The sequence below is a fragment of the Argentina silus genome, assembly GCF_951799395.1.
Source record: "Argentina silus genome assembly, chromosome: X".
Taxonomy (NCBI): Eukaryota; Metazoa; Chordata; class Actinopteri; order Argentiniformes; family Argentinidae; genus Argentina; species Argentina silus.
In genome coordinates, this window is record NC_139653.1 from 12,209,289 (window position 1) to 12,231,234 (window position 21,946).

At 44.6% G+C, this 21,946-nt stretch overlaps 1 protein-coding gene across 1 annotated transcript in view; it reads right to left on the minus strand.

The window, feature by feature from the left end:
• LOC310822225 (uncharacterized protein) overlaps window positions 1–21,946 on the minus strand; it is a gene marked incomplete at its 3' end in the record, with an annotated part of 110,243 nt that overhangs the window by 32,867 nt on the left and 55,430 nt on the right. Inside the window, exons 17-25 of the mRNA XM_083694574.1 lie at window positions 16,190–16,306; window positions 9,718–9,762; window positions 8,818–8,850; window positions 7,549–7,587; window positions 7,357–7,401; window positions 5,866–5,910; window positions 5,134–5,187; window positions 4,608–4,661; window positions 3,641–3,721 (exon numbers count right to left, since the gene is read on the minus strand). Of these exons, the coding sequence (XP_083550700.1) occupies window positions 3,641–3,721; window positions 4,608–4,661; window positions 5,134–5,187; window positions 5,866–5,910; window positions 7,357–7,401; window positions 7,549–7,587; window positions 8,818–8,850; window positions 9,718–9,762; window positions 16,190–16,306 (513 nt within the window). The remainder of the gene's footprint in view (window positions 1–3,640; window positions 3,722–4,607; window positions 4,662–5,133; window positions 5,188–5,865; window positions 5,911–7,356; window positions 7,402–7,548; window positions 7,588–8,817; window positions 8,851–9,717; window positions 9,763–16,189; window positions 16,307–21,946) is intronic.

The following is a 21,946-nucleotide window of genomic DNA, read 5'->3' on the forward strand; positions in this document are numbered from 1 at the left end:
GCTCTCTAGTCAGGGTGTACTTGTCCTACTGCAGGCTCCCTGCCTCTTGTCTCAGCTGGACTGAAGATTTCAGCTGGTGTTTGGCTGAGCTGGTCCCTGAGGAGCTCTGTGTCTGTGTTTGGGGTGAGGAGGGTAGGAAGCTGCTCCTTCAGCTCGGTGAGCTCCACCTCCAGTAGGGAGACACTGTTCCTTAATTGGATGATGTTGCTGTTCTCTTAAAGCTGTCGCCTGATGTCGCTCCATGTGGTATGGATAAAGTGCTAACATATTGCTGTGTGCCACCCACCATTGTCCTTGTCCATTGTCCTTGCCACCCACTGTTGTCCTTGACTCATCAGATCAGGCAACGTTTTTCCAATTTTCTATTGTCCAATTTTGGTGAGCCTGTGCAAATTGTAGCCTCAGTTTCCTGTTCTTAGCTGACAGGAGTGGCACCCAGTGTGGTCTTCTGCTGCTGTAGCCCATTTGCTTCAAGGTTCGACGTGTTGTGTGTTCAGAGAAGGTCTTCTGCATACCTTGGTTATAACGAATGGTTATTTGAGTTACAGTTGCCTTTCTATCATGTCGAACCAGTCTGGCCATTCTCCTCTGACCTCTGGCATCAACAAGGCATTTTCGCCCAGAGAACTGCCGCTTACTGGATATTTTCTCTTTTTCGGACCATTCTCTGTAAACCCTAGAGATGGTTGTGCGTGAAAATCCCAGTAGATCAGCAGTTTCTGAAATACTCAGACCAGCCCGTCTGGTACCAACAACCATGCCACGTTCAAAGTCACTTAAATCACCTTTCTTCCCCATTCTGATGCTCGGTTTGAACTTCAGCAGGTTGTCTTGAGCATGTCTACATGCCTAAATGCATTGAGTTGCTGCCATGTGATTGGCTGATAAGATATTTGCGTTAACGAGCAGTTGAACAGGTGTACCTAATAAAGTGACCGGTGAGTGTATATTTCTAGTTAATTTATAAATATAGAACAGCAACGGTGACCCTTTGACCTTTCCTTTTTGGGGGGGGAGGGGGGGGGTGATGATATTTGACTTAGATACATCAGATACATTTTCTTAATAAATAAAAGTTATTAATAAACCAACTTAATAAAAGTTATTTTTCTTGTTTTAACAATTATTAAAGTATAGTATTATACAGGATCTCCTTTAGACCAAGTCCACCCCAGAGTGGTATATTAGAAGAGTGACGCCAATGAAATTACTGGAGACTTCAAATAGTTCCAAATATTCCTTCCTGATTTACCCAATATATATATATATATATATTAACGGTTACACAACAAATCCGAAAATTGCGAGAAGAAAACAATTATTTATTTCTGATTTACTGATTCTGTGATACATTGTGCTGGTTTCTGCCCTGCACTGAGAAATATAGTTCCCAAAACTAGAAACGTTGTCATGGGAACATTATACACAAATCTACTGCGGCTTCGAATGCCTCTTGGCCAATCACAAAGCTTCTTTTCATCAACCCGTTGTATAAATTCTGTTATTGAATGGATCATTTGTAACAATGTACAAGGTCAATGTTACTTCTTTCTTATTGTTACAATCTTAGTCAATTACAGCTCAAAAAGTAAAGTTAAGTGAAGTTAAAATACAGAAAGAGACAAATACATTCAGTGTGCAAAAAACCTCCCATTTCCCATAAATTACCCAGATTTTGCAACCCTACTCACAACCCAGACTACATACAGTACATCAGCAATTCACTTTGAGAACGAGGTTCAGTCAAAAACACAGCTCTTAAATGAGAATATTGAATCTCTCTGAACCACAACCCACAGTTCAAACAGTCTGAATGCAGGCATTGCATCACAAGCTGTTCTATACTCTTTACAAAATGTGTAATATTTTCTATGTGAAGTGAGACCAATAATGCCATGCCACACAGAAAAGCCTTGATTGGGATTGGGGATACTGTAAGCATTATTTACTGTACACCTCTGATGGGAAATTGATTTCTGTGGTCAGCATGTATTAGTGCTACAAGTAATTCCTGCACTGCACAATGTAAATTAGCTTGTCCAAAAGTTTGCCTCCAGCTAATGCAGCAGTTTTAGAGAGAAAGTTACAGTACCCTTCCTTCCATGAAAATGTTTGAAGAGCAAATACATTTGCAATATGTGAGGTAACAATGAGAGGAGGAAACACAGACTAATTACCTGTAATGGATTGACATCCATAGGTGTATGTTCAGTTATGCTACATTCTACAAGCTCTCAGTCTCCACTCACACTCACAAACAAATTAAATTATTTGGGGAAATTGCAATTGAGTGCAGAAAAAGTAATGAAAACAATTTCTACAGTGATTGTTTGACCACCTAGAGTTAGTGTGCAGGCCAGGCAGACAATACAAGTGATGATTTGGGATGCTAAAGCCCATGTAGTGAGGCCAGAGAAGTGACATTATCCTCTAAAATCATTATACACACTCAATGTAACAGCAATCAAGCGTTGATGTTCATCAGTCGAAGTGCAACAGGGTATGTTTCAAATCTGACTGGCTGTTGCCATGATATGGGTGATACTGTCCAAATTTCCTTCCATTTTGGAAAGAGTACTACTTCAGAGAGCCATTTTTCAGACATCCATTTTTCAGAAAGCCATTCTTTCTGGGAGCAATTTTAATGGTTTCTCTTTCCCTCTCTCTGAACGCCTCCCTCCAGTCAGAGCTCAGGGGATGAGAATCCTGTGCCCTGTTGTGGTGGCCATGGAGCAGATATATCTGAGAGAGTGAACAGGAGAGCAGGACGCCCACGGCCCAGCTGTACACCTGGCATCCTGGCCTCCTCCTGCCCACTGCACCCATTTCCACACTTTCCTTCACAGAGCTAGCACAGTTGAAAGAGGTTTTAAATACTTCTGCCTGAGCCTATTTGCATTCAACCTTTTCCTTTTTACTCTGCTCAACTGAACACATTAGCTCCGGCTTGATGAGTAGTTCCGCTGTCATGCTTAATGTGCAGTTTAGCACTTCCATGTACAAACAAACATGATTGCTCTAGCCAGAGAGCAATTGCTGATGATCTGTCATCACAGCTTGCATGGTGCAAAGCACCATCAACCAAGACTGCACCCTGTGTTGCTGATCTCTGGTGGTGGTAGGTGAGGCTGTAATGAACACTTCTATATGCAAAGCCTGGCCCATAAAACAGAGTGCCTCGACAGCTTTAAGCCCCAAAATGTGGGTGGATAGGCCATTATCCAGGCTGGTGTTATTGAATGGTGGATTACTTAATAGCATTGCCTCTCCATGATGTCAGGGCAGCTAAGGGACACTGTTTCTGTCAACATGCTTGTTGCTGTCCCAGCTGTTTACAACTTGTAGTGTGTGTGTGTGTGTGTGTGTGTGTGTGTGTGTGTGTGTGTGTGTGTGTAGACTGACTGTGTGAAACATTCTGTATATTCAACAACCTGAAAAATACACCATACTGTGTGGTTTGTGCTAAATTTGAACAAAGCAGTTATGTACAAGTCAATAGTTATGATACAGTCAACATATATGGGGATAACGGCTGTCTGATTGTGGTGTAGAATCAAGACACAGTAAACACTGATGCCATAGCTCCAAGGCCAAAGCCAGATAAAGGGATACAAGGGTGCCCTCTCTATCTAGTACGCACCGGATTTCCAGGTCCAGGCACTGCGGGCTCTCCCTTGGGTCCGGGCAGGCCCTGTGGACCCATCACTCCACCAGAATCACCCTAGAAAACAGAGAGACAGCTGTGACTCAGAGGTCCCGCTGCCCAGGGCCCCCACCAGTGACAGATCGGCCCTGTCATCTCTACGGGGTGGAGGGCTCTGAGTGACACAGACACGCAGGGGGGAGGCAGGGGGTGTCAGAAGGGTAAAAACCGGGGCAGCTGCCACTCACCCGGAATCATTTCACACAACAACAGGGTTAAAGGCTGGGTCTATGGGAGCAGCAAGTGTTTTACCATCTGTCTGGTCTCTGTATCTGTTTCAGCCTTATCAGAGGGGGCTATGAGTTATGGCTGAGAGCAGGGCTCACCATGCAGACTGTACACGGCCCAAACTGTACACCAGCAGACATACTGTAGGAGTGTTACAGAGTCAATAGGGCTAAAACATAATTGACTCACATATACTGTACTGTGTGGAACACCATATGGATTGAATAGCACCATCCTTGCAACGTGATTGCACAGAGGATGCAGGAGTGGTTGAAGAACGGAGGGAGGATGTAAAAAGCTGCAGGAAGTTGAAGGACAGTCATGGCAGGTGTATCTTCCCCTGCCATGTAGCTGAGTAACTTCACTAAGAGGGGCTGCTGTGAACTTCATCAAACAGTACATTACTTTATCTTACAGTACTTTTATCACCTCTCTGCAAAGTGCTCTGTGCCTGTCCTACTACAAAGCATATTCTCCTGTAACTTACAGTGATAAAAGTCAAACATTAAAACCAAAGTTACTATAGAACCTGACATGACAGCAGTTATGAGTGAAGATGCATGCACAGTAAGAATGTGAAAGGTATCTCCTTGAGTTTTCAACGTCCTCAACCTGTGAAGAGACATCATTGCTGAACATTGTTCTTTAAAAGGTGAAAAGTTGATTTGAAGTCTACCTTCTCTCCTTTCAGGCCGTCTCTCCCAGGTACCCCAGGTTCTCCTGGCGAGCCCTGTAAATAGTAGAGAAAAGAGAGAGACATCTATCACCAGGCCTTCATTTATCTCCTCCTCCTCACCGCTTCAGCAGGCCAACGTGTTCCAACATCATTTCCCTTAGCCAGAATTTATGAAATGCCTCTTTTCCCTCCCTGCTTTTGAATAAAGACAGATGCTCATTACGAGAAGCAGGTGCTGAGAACAGATTGGGCCTCTGCCTCCGATCCTCACACATAAAGCGCTCAGATCTGCCTCTATCCACTAATTAATTCTGAAATTTACTGATTACTGATCGTCTGTGTAACAATTCAGGACTTTGCTTTCCTCTACCTCCCTCTCTCTCTTTACAGGTTTATCTGTTTATTTCCTTCTTTCATTTTGGCGAGTGAAGTCGGGGAAACAGAAGAGACAGCAAGGTGACAGATAGGGAGATGAGAGGAGGCAAGGGGGAGACTTGCAGCTGGAAGGTGGAGAGATTGTACTTACTGACTCTCCTGGGATCCCTGTGAGACCGATGGAGCCAGGTGGGCCATCTTTACCCTGGGAGAAGACAAGGGGCATATAGTGTTTGCTTTCAGTACTTTGTGATCAGTAGAGTCAAATGGTGACCTGGCTAACTGCAGCCAGAGCAATTACCCTTTGATTCTGAGAGTCCCTCACAGAGCTACCATCTGCACAGGTCAGTTAAGGCCTGCTGTTAAGGCCCTTTCAGTCACCAAGCGGTTGGAGTTTGAAGGCATGCCAAAATCATCATGACAATTGTACACTGTAGCTGCTATTTAACACAACTACCCCGGGCAATTTTTCCTTTTAGCGAAAAAAGGTTTCTCTTTGGAGAAAGTTTAGTTTTAGCCTACTGTAAAAATTGCTGAAATCAAAACATATTGCAGTGTACCTTTTGATCAGTACAGTCAAATGGTGGCCTGGCTAACTGCAGCCAGAGCAATCACCCTTTGATTCTGAGAGTCCCTCACAGAGCTACCATCTGCACAGCTCAGTTAAGACCTACTGTTAAGGCCCTTTTAGTCACAAAGGGATTGGAATTTAAAAGTATGCCAAAGACATCATGACAGTTGTACACAGTGTTATCAGTGTCATGGACAACATCTGAAACTAGAGCGACTTAAACTAAATGTTCAACGGGTGTCTTTCACTCCATTAGCCATACAGAAATAATGTGGCATATTTCGATTTTGGAATAGCTTTGAGAGTACTTACCTCTGGGCCTGGCACTCCCTTTGGACCTGGAAGTCCTATGCCTCCCTTCAACCCAGTAATGAAAGGAATGAGTGGGAGAGGGAGAGAAAGAGAGAAAGAGAGAGAGAGAGAGAGAGAGAGAGAGAGAGAGAGAGAGAGAGAGAGAGAGAGAGAGAGAGAGAGAGAGAGAGATTATTAAACCTGAGATGTGTTTTTCTCCACAATTACACCGGCACGTTAACTATTGAGTGGGACCCGAGAAAAATCAATTTACTATTTAACTTTAAGGGAGGTAAGGAAAAATACGGCACAGAGTAATTTCCATCTAACTCCCTATATAAAGCAATTACTGTACAGCATATTCATAACACAAAATGTGTAAAACAGCTACATTGAGTATTATCAAAGCTTTATGACACATCAGACTAAAATCCGATATAAACATGTACATAAAAATAAATCACAAACCCACCAATGAAATAACAACGGCTGTTGAATTAGTTCTCAGGTTGGCAATGTCACTGTGCAATGCTATTCTAGTGATAATGAACTGTAACTGGCATCTGCTACACATGCAATAGTGGATGTTATGTCAAATATCTAATTTGTATGACGCTTTATGTATCTGTTACATCATGTTCATTGCTTCTGGATGTGTAATTGATGCTTCATGTACAGTAGTGTATTCTTACCTTTCTCACATTTTATTATAGCAAATATTATTTATCTCACATGTTTGATTGGGATTGTATTCACTTGCCATGTACTGTATATTCAAGCTACTCTGGAAGGACATACTCCCATTTCTGTTTGAAGACTTATCTACTATATTTGGTTACCTTGAATCCATGCAGTCCATGAATTCCCCTTTCACCCTGGAAAAAGTATAACAGATGCAAGTTTGTCATCCTTTTTGATCATGTATTCTCTGTACTACAAAGGTTATGAAAAAGAGGAATGCATAACAAAACAATTTGTTCATAACTTTACTGTCTATCTGTGAAAGCTATTGCATTTCCTCTAAATGGCATTCATTCGCTGTTGTTGTTGCCCACTGTTCCGTGTAGCACAGTACTTTTTACCCTTCTTTGGATTCATAATGCTTTTAAATTTCGTCTGTTCGAAAAAACAGTCCTTTCTTATTTGTTTTGGTCAATAATGTTACTGGTTGCATTCATTCAGCGACTGCCTGTTAAAGATGCATCTGTTTAGACAGCGCCTGCTGAGACTGGTATCAGTCCACTGTGCACACCGTGTCCACAGAACACACAGAAACCAAATCACACTCAGATTCAAACAGCAGGCACTGTCTCATTGTTCTCAATTCACTAAAAATATTCTCAGTAAAGTGACAGGTGTCATATGCCAAAGAACACCAAACTTGTTAGGCTCACAGCTGTGAAACAACATACATTTTTGTTTCTTTGTGCAGTGAATTTCAATATGTTAGTCTTTGTCTTATCTGGTTGTTTTGAAATGTACAGTAAAACCCCATGAGCACTGTTACTTTACCTGATCTCCCATCTCACCCTTCTGGCCCTTCTCTCCTGCTTCACCCTCATACAGTGAGGAAAACACAAGATAATTTTCAATTGCGGAATCTTGATAAGAATAACTGTCATAACTTACATCAGAAAACAAAGTGACCACTCCTATTAAGAGTGAATAAAGCTTAAGACATTAAACACAGAGGTTTATGCTTACAGTGCCAGAGAGGTGTCTCAGTCCATGAGCTGTCATCACCTGGAGCAAAAAGAGGAAGACAGAATAAGATATCTTATTGATTCTGGCTCTTTAAGTATGAAACAACCTTACAGAACTGATTGAATCTAATGTATGCCCGGGAAGCAGCTGGCTCTGAAGTTATATTGCCTCTTGGCAAAATGAGTGTGTTTAATCAACAGTCAAAGGTGGGGATGCTTTATTGCAAGGGAGTTGAAACATCAACTATCTGAGCAGCATTAAGTCTGAAATCACTACAACCAGAGATGAGTGCTTGTTACCGCCATCCACCAGAGAGCAAGGCCCTGATTTGGCTAATCATCATTGTCAGGTCCACAACATCCCTGTTGAGTGTGATTGCCTCACTGCAGATCACTGGCATGGCCACGGCTGATTGTTAACTCTCTACTGCAAGAGAGCCCCACTGTGCCCAGGTATATTTTACAGTCCACTGAGTAGTAATCTGGTTGGCCAATCACAGTGCACCTGTTCCCATCCCAGCCCTCTTCCAACTAGACACATTATGCCCTCTCACCCTCCCCAAGCTCCTCCCTGTCACATGACACAACCTTCATGTTTTAAATATGCCTTGATGCAATGACATAACTGTGTGTAAAGAGATCAGAGCTCTCTGCTGGGCTGCTTGCTGTGTCTGGGACTCCTCTCCACCAGAGATACAAATACTAATCCAGCACTAATGACATTATTAGCAGGCGATAGCATGTAAAAAGCAACCGCAATCAGAGCACAGGAAGGAAGTGTGACTGCTCTGCCTTGGTGTCTATGACAAAAATACAATGAAAATGTATCTATAACCAGTGACTTTTATAAAGATCTGCCCTATCATTGTAAAACTATGTAAAGCTTTGTTTCTTGATCATGTTTCGTATAGCTTTCTGCTTGTGGTTGTACTCTTCTGTCTATGGTCAAGGGCGATAGGTGGGTTGTCAGCCATGCATGCCCATACGCCCACTGCTCCTCCCCTGCACTAATAAACAGAAATGGAAGGAGGGTAATGGTCTGAACCCTAGCTTCTGCAGTGTAAGAGAATTAAATACTTTATTGCCAAAATGATCTGTTAGTGGGAAGTATAACGTATAGGTAAGAGAGATTGGAGCAAAAGTCCTGCCCTATTTATCAATTGTTTTTGGGTGGCCATATTCTATGGTCAAAGAGGAGGCATACAACTTTAAAATCCTTAAATATAATATCATGTTATTTAATGTCATGAACAAACAGCACTCTACTCACAGGACCGGGGGGTCCTCTGGGGCCTTCTTCACCCTGGATAGAGAATACACCAAAATAAACATGAAACAACCAACTTTCCCCTTTCAAGTAAAAGGGCAGCCATATTAAAATCTAAATTACTTTGTTTGGTGTTTTAAAACAAACCAAAACATTCCCACAAAAGCACATGTTCCTATCTTTTCCTGTAAAGCCAATGAAATGTATCAACACACAACACAACACACACACACACACACACACACACACACACACACACACACACACACACACACACACACACACACACAATGCAGAATGCTTGATAGCAAATTTCATCTGCTTTTGTAATGTCTGCCATCAATGATTCACACCAAACAGTAGCATTCAGAATCTATTTACAGTATTTTCTTAATGACAACTTGTTTCAGCTGATTACATTAGGGGGGTAGATGCACTGATATACTTTAGTGGGTTAAACCAGAGATAGAGACAGTTTGCAATGATGAAATACTGTGTCTTAAGTGGATCTTTCAATTAGTGCCAGATGACTTAAGTGAACGCTTGACAGATAAGTAGATCATGAATGAGATTAGGAATGAGACTGGTAAAACAACCTCACCCTCTGTGAATTAGAATTTATTACATAGCTTTGGTTGTATAGCATATACCACTGCCTAACTCTTTCTCTCTTCTCTCTCTCTCTCTCTCTCTCTCACACACACACACACACACACACACACACACACACACACACACACACACACACACACACACACACACACACACACACACACACACACGTGCTCACGCACACACACACACACACACACACACACACACACACACACACACACACACACACACACACACACACACACACACACAGGCATGCTTGGGTGATATTTGGCATGTATGACTCACCTTAGCTCCTTTCATCCCGCTGGCCCCGTCCTCACCTGGATGACCCTGTAGGAGCAGGTCATGGTTAATGACAGGCACTGTAAATGTCACATCAAGAACTAGGGCTTTGGGAAATAGCGTACTGTACATACAGGATCTCCTGTTTCTCCATTTTCTCCTTTGACTCCAGAATCGCCCTTCTCCCCCTGTATAGTATGTACAACATGATTGACAGCAGAGAGAGGGAAAAAAACAGAAACATATTATTGGTCCCACATACTGTAGGTACACATGTTACAGTATCATACATAAAGTAGTATCCATGACTCGTACGATATCCCCTCTGCACAAACTTCACCATCGCTCTCATATTCTAATTACAGTACAGTGGAAGTAAAGCAGAATGGTTCATATGTGTGGATCTCATCTGTGTGTCTCTAATAAGTCTATATTATGGCCAGGCTTCAGAGGGCCAGGTGTCTATCTGAGGGGATGAGAGATGAACCACAATGTTCCTTTCAACACCATCTCTGCCACCACTCTGAGCAAAGGAAGGGGAGTGCATCGAGTATTATCGAGTTACTGAGACTACGGGGATCACGAGAGACTGAAAGTCCTGTTGCAGTGCAGCAGTTTTCCACACTGAAGCAGGTCATGATTGAATCATTCTACTCTCTGCCAATAGATGGCACTTTATGACTGCAGATGACCTCCAGAGCTTTCCTAGTTCTCCTCCTTTATAAGATGATCTTTCTCTTAATTGTATGTAGGACAATACAGTGTGCAATGATTGTGCTCAGGCTCATTATAAGGCAAGACTGTCAGGAGGAATAAATGATGTTTCTTTATCAAGCAAGGTTGTACCCTTGACCAACCTCATCACCATGTGATGTCCATTGAATGTCTTATTGTCATTGTCAGACATAGACAGAAATAATCGTTTACCAGTAATGTATTGAAAGCTACTGTAATTCAGGTCCAAATTCTATGGCTGTCCTTGCTGTCCTAATTATCCTCATACTATTGTGTATATTTTCAAGTCAAGTGTTATTGGCTACAAAACATGTTTGAATAGGAACATTCTTCAAATGGCATAACCTTAGAGGCACCCTGGTGTAGGCAAAACAGAACACATTGGTGAGAGAGATAACTGCAGCACTGGCACAAAAAAATAATTGTCTGCCCAAACAGACACATAAAATGAATACATTTGGACTGGGGCAAATGCATCGTCTCAGATTCCCAGACGCTTTTCACTTTCAATAGAATTCACTTGTTTTTTTTCTTCTTCCCTCAGCATACACTGTTCTAGGAGAATCAGGGCACATTTTAACCTTCAGCCGTAGCCTGTTGTTCCCAGTGTGACGTCGTGAGAAAAGGTGGGCAGACAAGCCGCTGGATACCATGCGATGAGACATTATTGTGTGTCTAATGGTCTGTCTGAGAAATCGGAGCTTCTCTCACCCCAATGAAGATTTTAACAAAAGCCATTATGATGCCATGGTCTTTAATGAGATGTAGTCTCTGTATCCATGAGAAGATTATGAGCTGTTCATAATAAGCAAGCAGACTAGGGCCATGCATGAACAGATGGATTGTCCTAATAACATTTGAGCTACTGTGGCAAAATTGATTGTGAACATTAATTGAATTCCAAGGAGATCAGATGCTACAGTATAAATGCAAAAAAGTGTCGCAAGAGTGAAAGGTAGCGGAAGTCAAATAGCATTACCTCACCACGTAGCAGAATATTATTGGAGGCTGACATTGTAAAACCACAGCAGTATATTAGGCCTAGTATTTTGTCCCAGAATACTTGTGTTTGCTATCTGTCCTCTGGTAGCCAGCAATGTAGGAGGCAGGGGATCCATCCCCTTCTCGGTGTCTGGGGGTGAGATGTTTACTCTGAGACACCTCTAATCATCAAACTGCAATTAAGCATCTCTCTCTCCCCCCTCCATCTCCTCCTTCAACATCTCTCTCTCCCCCCTCCATCTCCTCCTTCAACATCTCTCTCTCCCCCCAACATCTGCAGTGCTCTGCCAGAGCCCGTTTGGAGCTGTCAGTGGGAGATGCAGTTATGTAGATGTGATTCATGGGCTCCCAGTCTTTCCCTCACACTGTGCACGCTACAGACCATTTTTTACTTTAAGACATTCACACTCCACTGACTGAGTGAGAGGGGACTCAGCTCACACTCACAAGATGTTACAAGCTGCAATTTAGAGCGCTGGAGCTCAAGTATTTTTGTCTGAACTCATGTATGCAGGAGTGAGTGGTGTGGAGGGTTCACAATGGAACTTATTAATGGATATTAGTGATGTTACTCGTCATTAATGGTGTGATTGAATTTCTCTTACAACAGTCAGCCACCATGTGGGGTTCTATAAATGCCTTCAAATGTGTGGTTATTATATTAATTTCAGCAGATTAAAAAGGAAAGTGATACCTTGGATATGTGTGAGTATTTGTCCCTGTCACAGAGGATAGACTTGAATTTATTATGATCAGGCGGAGATCTATCCTTAATGCAGTGGCATGTTTGATTTATGATAGGGGCCAAGTCTGGCACTTGATCATGCACTCCATTTAACAAGAGCATTAAAGCAAGAAAACAATGTCTCTTAAATCCTCCCCCCACCCCACCCCACCCCACCCTCTTTCATGCCAGCATCTGTCAAAACTTTTTCATCCAGTCTTCAATAAAGATACTCATAAATTAACAAGGGCACAAAATACCAGGGAACTCAACACACAGTTATTAAACCATTAGGGTCTCACTCTTTTAATTACATCTCAATTGGGATCTTTTGTTCCCAAGCTGCAATAAAAACCTTGACTTTGCTATTCAAATGTCAGGTGCATTTGTCAGCACTCAAGTCAATTACAGCTGCAATTCCTCTCCCCCTTAGACAGTATATTTAGAATACAATTACTGTCATTTAGGGAGAAAATGGGTAACAACGATTTCACTTAATTAGACAATTATAGAAGCACAACTTCAACAATCTCCCCCACTTCCAGACTGCTAAGTTAAAAAGTCAGCTAAGGTAAGCTCTCACTCTCCCTCTTACACACTCTCTCTCTTTCCTATCATTGTGAAGTTTCCACATGCGCTGCCACCTCCTTAGTTTTCAGGTATGGTCAGTGTATCTACACAGGTCTGCCAGTTTTCAAGGATGGTAAGAAGCCCCCTCAGTGAGAATGAGAGAAATACTCTGGCCAGGGCTGCCATCAACACAGACTCACAGGTTGATACATCAAATAAGGATGTGATCATCATGATCACCAGTAGACCACTGGGGGATGGCAGAGTGGGGGGTGGGGGGGCTTTGTTGTGACCCGTCTCTCTCTCCTTTTTTTCATCACATGCCTTTGGTGAGCTACAACACCCAAGGGCTTCATGAAAATGATTGCAGACCTTTTGCAAAAGCACTGTACGTAATGACCATCTGTCTGTTATGAGTGTGCACGGTGAGTCATACTGTGCCAGGCCGCAGGAGGTGCAGGAGGGAGGCAGGCGGGGGGGGGGAGGCTGCTTAATATGTACAGCAGATAGACCCCCATTGACTGAGAGGTGCCAGCCCTCCAGAAGAGGGTGTGTACCATCTCTCAAGGGCAGTGCAGGTTGGGGAGCTGATCCTGGGGGTGTCTTGCTAGTTTCAGCTGACTGATATTCAGGAGTGGTTCAGACCACTTGGGACTACTAGTTATGCATGCTGTAGTTTCATATACACAATGTTGTAATATAGGACGATAAAAGTCCTACCCTATTTTCAGGGTCACTACAATGTTCAACCATATTGACCACTCAACCAACCCTGAGGGAAGTCATAGTGGGCTCTGTGATGAAACATAGAACACAGGCCAGAGCAATCTGCTTTAAATGTCTTGTGACTGTGATAAAACCATGTCTGTTACTTTCATGCTTGTCCCTTCAAGCAATCCTGAGGGACGCTGCAATTAGAAGATATGAAAGACAGACAGCATGAGATTTTTAAAAACATGACATAGAAGGAAACAATTTTGATTGATACTATGATTTAAGGGTGAGATGACATGTGAGCTGTGATTACATGGACGAGGAACACAGTATGAGTGAATACTGATGTCAGTCAGAGTGGGTGCCCAAAATACAAGCTTCACACATATCATGTGAGTCCCCTTGGGTTTCTGTTTGTTGTGCGCCTCTTAGATGGACTCTGAATACATCTAAGACCTTGGTAGCATGCTGCTCTTGTCCTTGAGAAAGGTTATTACTGCTCCAGTGCCTCAACTGTAAATACTGCCCTGTGGCCTCATGGGAAGAAAAAAGTGGGGCCCAGTGTGTGTGTGTGTGTGTGTGTGTGTGTGTGTGTGTGTGTGTGTGTGTGTGTGTGTGTGTGTGTGTGTGTGTGTGTGTGTGTGTGCGTGTGTGCGTGCGTGTGTGCGCATGTGTGTGTGTCAGTGGGTGTTTGAGCCCCTGAGATCTACCTCTGCAAAACAGGTGACTCATAAATGCCAATTCTGGGGACAGAGTTGAAGCTGGCACATGCTATGGGTATTATCAGGACACCGCCACAAAAATGTCACACCTCCTGCTCCTCCTCCTTTTCTCCTACGACTTTGTGTCCCACAACTTTATGAGTTATTAAGGTGGCAGAGAGTACATTGAGTCATGTGGGAGAAGCTTAACGATTAGTAGATGAAGTGTGCTAAAGATAATTGAACCTATTGAGCATAGCGATGACAGGAGCTTAGCAGGATCCTGCCTAGTTTGATGATTCATATAACCTAACTGTACATTACAGCTCGGAATAAGTGGGTAATAACATGGTAATAACTATGGTAATTACCAGTAATTACGGATAGTTACCAGTAAGAAGAAAGACAATTACATATTTCTATTTTGTTCTTGCCTTGTATTCCTCACAATTAAGATCATGGTTTGTTACAGAAACAGAAAAGGTAGTTAATATGAAATTAAGTGGTATCAGAGTGGGAAAATGCTACATTACCTGTTTCCATTTTGTTCTACCCTAATATCCTATCTTAACCTGACAAGTAAGACCATGTTTACCATGGTTAGACCCTCAGTCATTGGTAATACAGTCATAGTATGAATGCATCCACTGCATTAACACAGTTATACAAGCTACCCAATGGGTCTAATGCATAGACCTACAGTTAATGTAAATGTAATCTTCCCTTATTAACACATTGAGACACACTGAGACTTCGACATTAGTAATAATAAGCTGTAATGTTGCTCTGTAATGTAATCATTTGTGGATGGAGAATGAATGGAGGCAACGTCTTCAAAACCCTCATATCACACTTGTTGTTGGAGTTTGATGGAGTTTGGTCATCTATTACTGAATAATATTTCCAGTGATATTCACCACAATATTTCATTCACAACCATTTGAAGATGTTACAAATATTAATTCATTAACATAGCATAATAGTAATAGCATACTGTAAAACTGTTTTATATCACGGTTGTTCAGTGAGTTGGCTTTTCTTCTATTAAAGAAACAATTGCACATGAGCCCCTGACAGAAAGCGACCTTCTAATGAATGGCAGAGTACTTTTACATTAACTGCATGGAAATCATCCATGAAAAATTATGTATCAAACCCATTGGGTAGCTTATTACTGTGTTACTTTCAGTGAATGCATGCATACCCATACTACGCATTACCACTGACTGAGCAACCAGTCTAGAACAAAATGATTACATGGAAACAACGGTCCAACTTGCCATTGTCTTGTTACTGGTAACTTCTGATAATTACTGCTGTGTGTGTGGTTGACTACACACAGTCTCTGGGATTGATTTACAAGGCCTGCAGAGGAGACTACAACTCAAAACAGTCAACCAGGCCTTATAAGCAGACTTCCTTATCAATACTATCTATGCATGAATGCACTCTTAATATACCCCCTGTGGTGTTTTTGCCATAATGATTTAACCTTGTAGCGCCAGTGTGTGATGGATGTTTCTCAAAAATCGATATGATACAACTATGACCTTATTGGTCATCGTTTGCATACATGTGTGGTAACTGGTAACTGTGGTAACTGTGGTAACTGGTAACTGGTAACTGTATGCAGTTATATGAGTTCTGTCTCTGCTTTGTTTCGTTGCTGATTGTTGAGTCCCATTTGCACACCATTCAGTAATAATTTTGGGCTGGAGACAGTGCAACGTCAGTAGTATTGATTATCCAAGTTTTGAGATAAGTCTCAATGAGGACTGTTGTGGATCTCTCTGTGTAATGAATAAGTTTTAAATGCAGGTAAAAAGAGTCCATAGACGAAAGGACAAGGATGGAAATGTGTGTGTGTGTGTGTGTGTGTGTGTGTGTGTGTGTGTTTGTGTGTGTGTGTGTGTGTGTGTGTGTGTGTGTTTGTGTGTGTGTGTGTGTGTGTGTGTGTGTTTGTGTGTGTGTGTGTTTGTGAGAGAGAGAGAGAGAGAGAGAAAGAGAAGATTGTGTATTCAAACATTACCCAATAGTCAGTGATAATGGCAAATGAAAATATGAACCACTGGAAACCACTGAGGTACAGCATGATACTTACAGGTTGGCCTCTGGGTCCAGGCTCTCCTGCTTTTCCTCTGCGACCCTGAGACACAGAGAAAGAGAGAGCGGGGAGGGGGAGAGAAAGAAAGAAAGAGTGAGAAGAAGTGAATGACATGGAGAGGAGCAACAGCTTCACACAAGTGCATGGCTGGGCATACACGCTGCCAACAATTACGGTTAGACAGCCCTGTCGCAGTGGCTAATTTGCTTTTAATTAACAGCAAGAAAACAGCTTAATTGCTGCACCGTGTGGTGTGCTACTCTTTGTTACCCCCTCCAGTTTATGGCCTCCTACCCAGCTGTGTGTGTGTCCCCAGCCACATCAATCAGAACGGGAGCAAAGAACAACCACAAACAAACCAGGCCAAAGCATGGATTCGTATGTGTCAGGGTGAGGTCAAAATGGACCAATCATTGGGATCAATATTGTGATTTGTGAACAATCTAGAATAACTGAAATGTCTGAGACTGTGCTCTGAAAGACTGACATCCTAATGAGATATTAAATGCTACAGTACTTAATACTACAAGGATATGTGTAGTATTAAGTAAATGGGATAAAGCTCAGTGGACATGTTCAGATAGGGTGGCATAACATCAGTCACCACTAAGTGGCTAGAGTTAGGATTCCTTCATATTCACAATATGACAAATCAGATGAAAGATTAGCTCAATTAGGAGAAGTCAATAGCCAGGCCAATACCAACTTACTGCACAACACAAAGTAAAAAAACAACAACAAGAGAGCAACAGAGAACAACGCAAGAATAGCTCTTTTCTAGTGTAGATTTCCAACAAAATGGGGCCCAATTAGCTTCTGCTAAAGAGCGCTACACAACACTACATTTTAGTGGGCATGGTTGCTAAATTAATTTCCTTCAGCAAAGTTTCAGTTAGCATGGAGGTGGTGGGCAGCTCTGGCAATGAATGAATGGGGATAATTGAATATGATATGAAGATTGTCCTCACCAATCAGGATTTCACTGCAAATGTTGGAATGGATAATACTTTTTTACAACAAATGTAACCACTAGCTGAAATGTCTATGATATCATAATCTAAGCACTCAACAAGACTACAATGGCGCGCCAAATTCAACCTGCTGCTTCATTGTCTCACGTCACGGTCATGGGGATTGATCAAAAGTACCCCAGCTAAAATGTGCTGTCATATCGTTACCTTGGTTACAATGTGTAGACTACTCGTAACTGAAACAATACATCTGTCAATTATTTTCAATTAATTTGACTGAATTTACATGACCTTGAAACTAGCAAAGTACTTTGGTTGTTGGGGAGGAGGCTGAAAAGCTGAGACTGGAAAGTCAACCAGGACCTGAGTACGGATGAGAAGAAGGAACAGTCTAAATAAACGGGGTCTCCCTTATCACCACCACTGAGTCCGCCTCTGTGTTCAAGGACCTCATTACAGTGGTGCCCAACGAGGGGCAGAGTGAAGGTGGGTAAAAAAATAAAAAATAAAAATGGAGGCGTTAAGCGCAGCCATCGCAAGGATGGCCCTCATCCTGGAGCAGCAGGCCCACCTACAGCAGGAGCAGCAGTCCGCGATGGGAGAGATGGCGACAGCGAGGGCTGAGGACCGTGCCCTCCTCCGGGAGTTCGTCGGGGCCATCAAAGTGGGACCGGCGCCCGGGTTGGCACAAGGTCCCCCCAAGGTCCACCTCCAGAAGATGGGGGACCTGGACGACCCGGAGGCGTTCCTGGCGGTGTTCGAGGGGACGGCGAGGATCTCGGGGTGGCTGGACGGCGAGTTGGCGTACCATCTGCTGCCCCTCCTGTCAGGTGAGGCGCAGCTCGCTGCCCACAGCCTGCCAATGGCTGCCCAGCGGGATTATCCCTCCCTAGCCCGGGCGATTCGAGACCGCCTGGGCCTCACCCCGGAGGAGCCGGTTCCGGGCTCTGATGATGGAGCAGGGGAGCCGGCCCTTTGCCTACGCCCAGCGGCTGCGGGACAGCGCATGGCGGTGGCTGGACCCAGGGAACAGCTCGTGGAGGAGGTCGGGGACCGGGTAGTGTTGGAGCAGTTCCTCACGGGGCTCCCGGCCCGGACCGCCGCCTGGGTCCAGTACAACCGGCCCCGAGGCAATACCGCTGCGCAATATTTCTGCCAGGAGTGTAGCGCAGGCATTGTTTCAAGTGATCTCCCAGGTGGGAATCCCGAAAGAGATTCTCACCGACCAGGGCACCAATTTTATGTCACGCACCCTCAAGGAACTGTACGGGTTGTTGAACATCAAGGCGATTCAAACCAGTGTTTACCACCTGGCCACGGATGGCCTTTGTGAGCGGTTCAATCAGACCTTGAAATCGATGATCCGGAAGTTTGTGCACGAGGATAGTCAGAATTGGCATAAATGGCTAGATCCCCTGCTGTTTGCGGTACGGGAAGTTCCCCTAGCTTCCACCGGGTTTTCCCCATTTGAATTCCTCTACGTGCGTAAGCCCCGGGGTGTCCTAGACGTTCTTAAAGAAAATTGGGAGGAAGGGTCTAGCGACAGTAAAAATGAGATTCAGTACATCCTGGACTTGCGCACAAATCTCACACGAGCATTTGCAGCAAGCCCAAGAGCGTCAAAAGTGCCTCTACGACAGGGGAACTAACCTGCGAGAATTTTCACCGGGAGACAAGGTGCTTGTACTGTTACCCACCTCCAGCACGAAATTACTCGCGAAGTGGCAAGGGCCGTTTGTGGTCACACGTTGCATGGGGGGCATGGATTATGAGGTAGTTTGCAGGTGTATCACGTAAATCTCCTTAAAAAATGGAACGACATAGTCACTGTTGCTCTGGCTACAATAATTCCAGAGAAAGATGAGTTCGGACCGGAAGTCCCAAAATCAAAAATTAGCACTGCGGTCGGTATTGATAACCACCTCTCTGCTAGCCAGGCCACGGACGTTGCAGATTTGCAAGCTAGGTTCGCTGACGTGTTCTCTCCCCTGCCTGGTCGGACTACGCTTATCGACCACCATATAGAAACGCAGCCGGGTTTAACGGTGTGCACGCGTCCCTATAGGCTGCCGGTACAAAAAACTAGACATTGTGTGCAAGGAATTGGAAGCCATGCTTGAGCTGGGTGTGGTCGAGGAGTCCCGCAGTGACTGATGTAGCCCCATTGTGCTTGTCAACAAGTCGGATGGGTCTATATGGTTCTGTGTGGATTATAGAAGGGTTAATGCGGTCTCCAAATTCGATGCCTACCCGATGCCCCGGGTTGACGAGCTCTTGGACCGGCTTGGCACGGCCAGGTTTTTTACGACATTGGATTGCACGAAGGAATACTGGCAGATTCCCCTCTCGCCGGTATCCCGGGAGAAGACTGCATTCTCCAGTTGTATCAGTTCACGGTGCTCCCTTTCGGGTTGTTCGGGGCCCCAGCCACTTTCCAGCGCCTCATGGACCGCATTCTGCGGCTGCACTCTGCCTATGCTGCTGCCTATCTGGATGACATTGTCATTTACAGTGACACCTGGGTGCAGCATATGCAGCGTGTGGCTGCTGTTCTGCGGTCCCTGAGGCAGGCGGGGCTGACGGCCAATCCGAAAAAGTGCGTGATCGGGCGGAGGGAGATCCGGTATCTGGGGTACCACTTGAGTCGAGAGGAGGTGCGGCCGCAGGTTGAAAAGACTGCGGCCATCGCCGCCTCTCCATGGCCCAAGACTAAGAAGGAGGTGAGGGCGTTCCTGGGGCTGGCTGGCTATTACCGGCAGTTCGTGCCGGGCTTCTCAGAGCTGGCCAGTCCCTTGACGGACCTCACCCAGAAGGGTGCCCCAGATCCGGTCCAATGGTCGGGCCAGTGCCAGGGGTCGTTCGAGGCCCTTAAGGGCGCTCTTTGTGGAGAAGCGGTCCTGTATGCGCCTGATTTTAACCTCCCTTTCTCCCTACAGACGGACGCGTCGGATAGAGGCCTGGGAGCAGTGCTGACCCAGTGGGTGGAGGGGCTGGTGCTGTACCTGAGCCGCAAACTGTCGGAGAGGGAGTGCCGGTACAGCACGGTGGAGAAGGAGTGCCTCGCCATCAAGTGGGCAGTCGGCGCCCTCCGCTACTACCTGCTGGGTCGCGCTTTCACCCTCTATTCCGACCATGCTCCCCTCCAGTGGCTCCACTGCATGAAGGATGTGAACGCGAGGATCACCCGGTGGTATCTCGCGTTGCAGCCCTTCAACTTTTCGGTCGTGCACAGACCGGGGGCGCAGATGGTCATGGCAGACTTCCTCTCCCGTGCAGGGGGGGGGGGAGTAGGCTGTCCCCGGCCTGTGTCGGGCGGTGGGGGTATGTGGGGGGACATGCAGCGTTCGGCCTGTAGAGGGAGCTACAGGACCGTGGCAAGGGTTACGGAAGCGAGGCTTCGTTGCGCACCTGTTGCGAATGAAGCCTCGTTAACGAAATGATTTAAGATGTGTGTGCCTCTGCTTTGGGGAGGAGGAGGCTGAAAAGCTGAGACTGGAAAGTCGACCAGGACCTGAGTACGGATGAGAAGAAGGAACAGTCTAAATAAACGGGGTCTCGCTTATCACCACCACTGAGTCCACCTCTGTGTTCAAGGACCTCGTTACACCAAGATTGCCTGGTCTGAACTGGAAACCTGTATGGATACAAGAATGTACCCCTTCTACCTCACGCAGTCTCTAAAACAGCTCTGTCCAGGCTCTAAAAGCTAAATGTATGAGGTGAAGCCCAGCTCGCAGCAGCACAGATCTTTGAACAGGACCCAGGACGATACTAACTAACTAACCTACTAATCCACAAGTTAGTTCGGTTAGGACTAACCCACAGGTGGATTATGCCTGGATTCCCACAGGGGTCTGTAATCTCTCAGAATGCAAGACTCACAATAGCCCCCAATCTCCCACAATCATGTGGGAGACGCGCTGTAAAGACAGCTTAGGTTAGGGCGTAACGTAACCTGTGTCACTAGGGGCAGACTGAGTGCACGCAAGTCCCTTGGCCGTGGCCAGGGAGAGTAACAATGAGGTGTCATAAAACAGCAAATTTACATCAACAGTCTGAAGAGGCTCAAAGTGGTCACTAGTGAGCGCCTCAAGAGCCAAGACGAGTTCCACCGGATGAAGACGTCACGCTCAGACGTTCTACTGAATCCTATGTAACACGTCGGAGGTAGGTAGCCAGGTAGAGTAAGTCAGAGTTTAAAAGGTTGATGGTTGAATGACGGTAGCTTGGCGGTACCTCCACAGCAGTAGCGAGTCAAGTTGACTTTTTCACACTTTTTATTTTAGGTATTTCTCCACTTGCCCCATTTGTGAGCTGATATTAATGTTATATTTGAATGTAATTTTAATTATTGTAATTCATGTTTTTTAAATAGCGTTGTTACAAAGTGACTATAGCCTTTCATTCTTTGTTGTTTTATGTACAGTATTATTTGTAAGCAGTCTTAGTATTTAAGGGGTTAGTTTGGGATTAACAGGACAGTGAGAGCAGCTACTGTACCCATGGGCGTGCCACTTACCCATGACAGTCAAAAATTGTTGGATCTGATTCCTTTGACTTAATACCAATCTATCTTTAGGCTTAGCCATTTTTACAATTACATTGCCATGTTTATTTGATACATTAGCAGACCAAGGACAGTATTATTTGAGATTTATAGATGGCGCTCGAGTCGTAGTTGACTTGAGGCTCACTTTCAGACTTGTTGAAG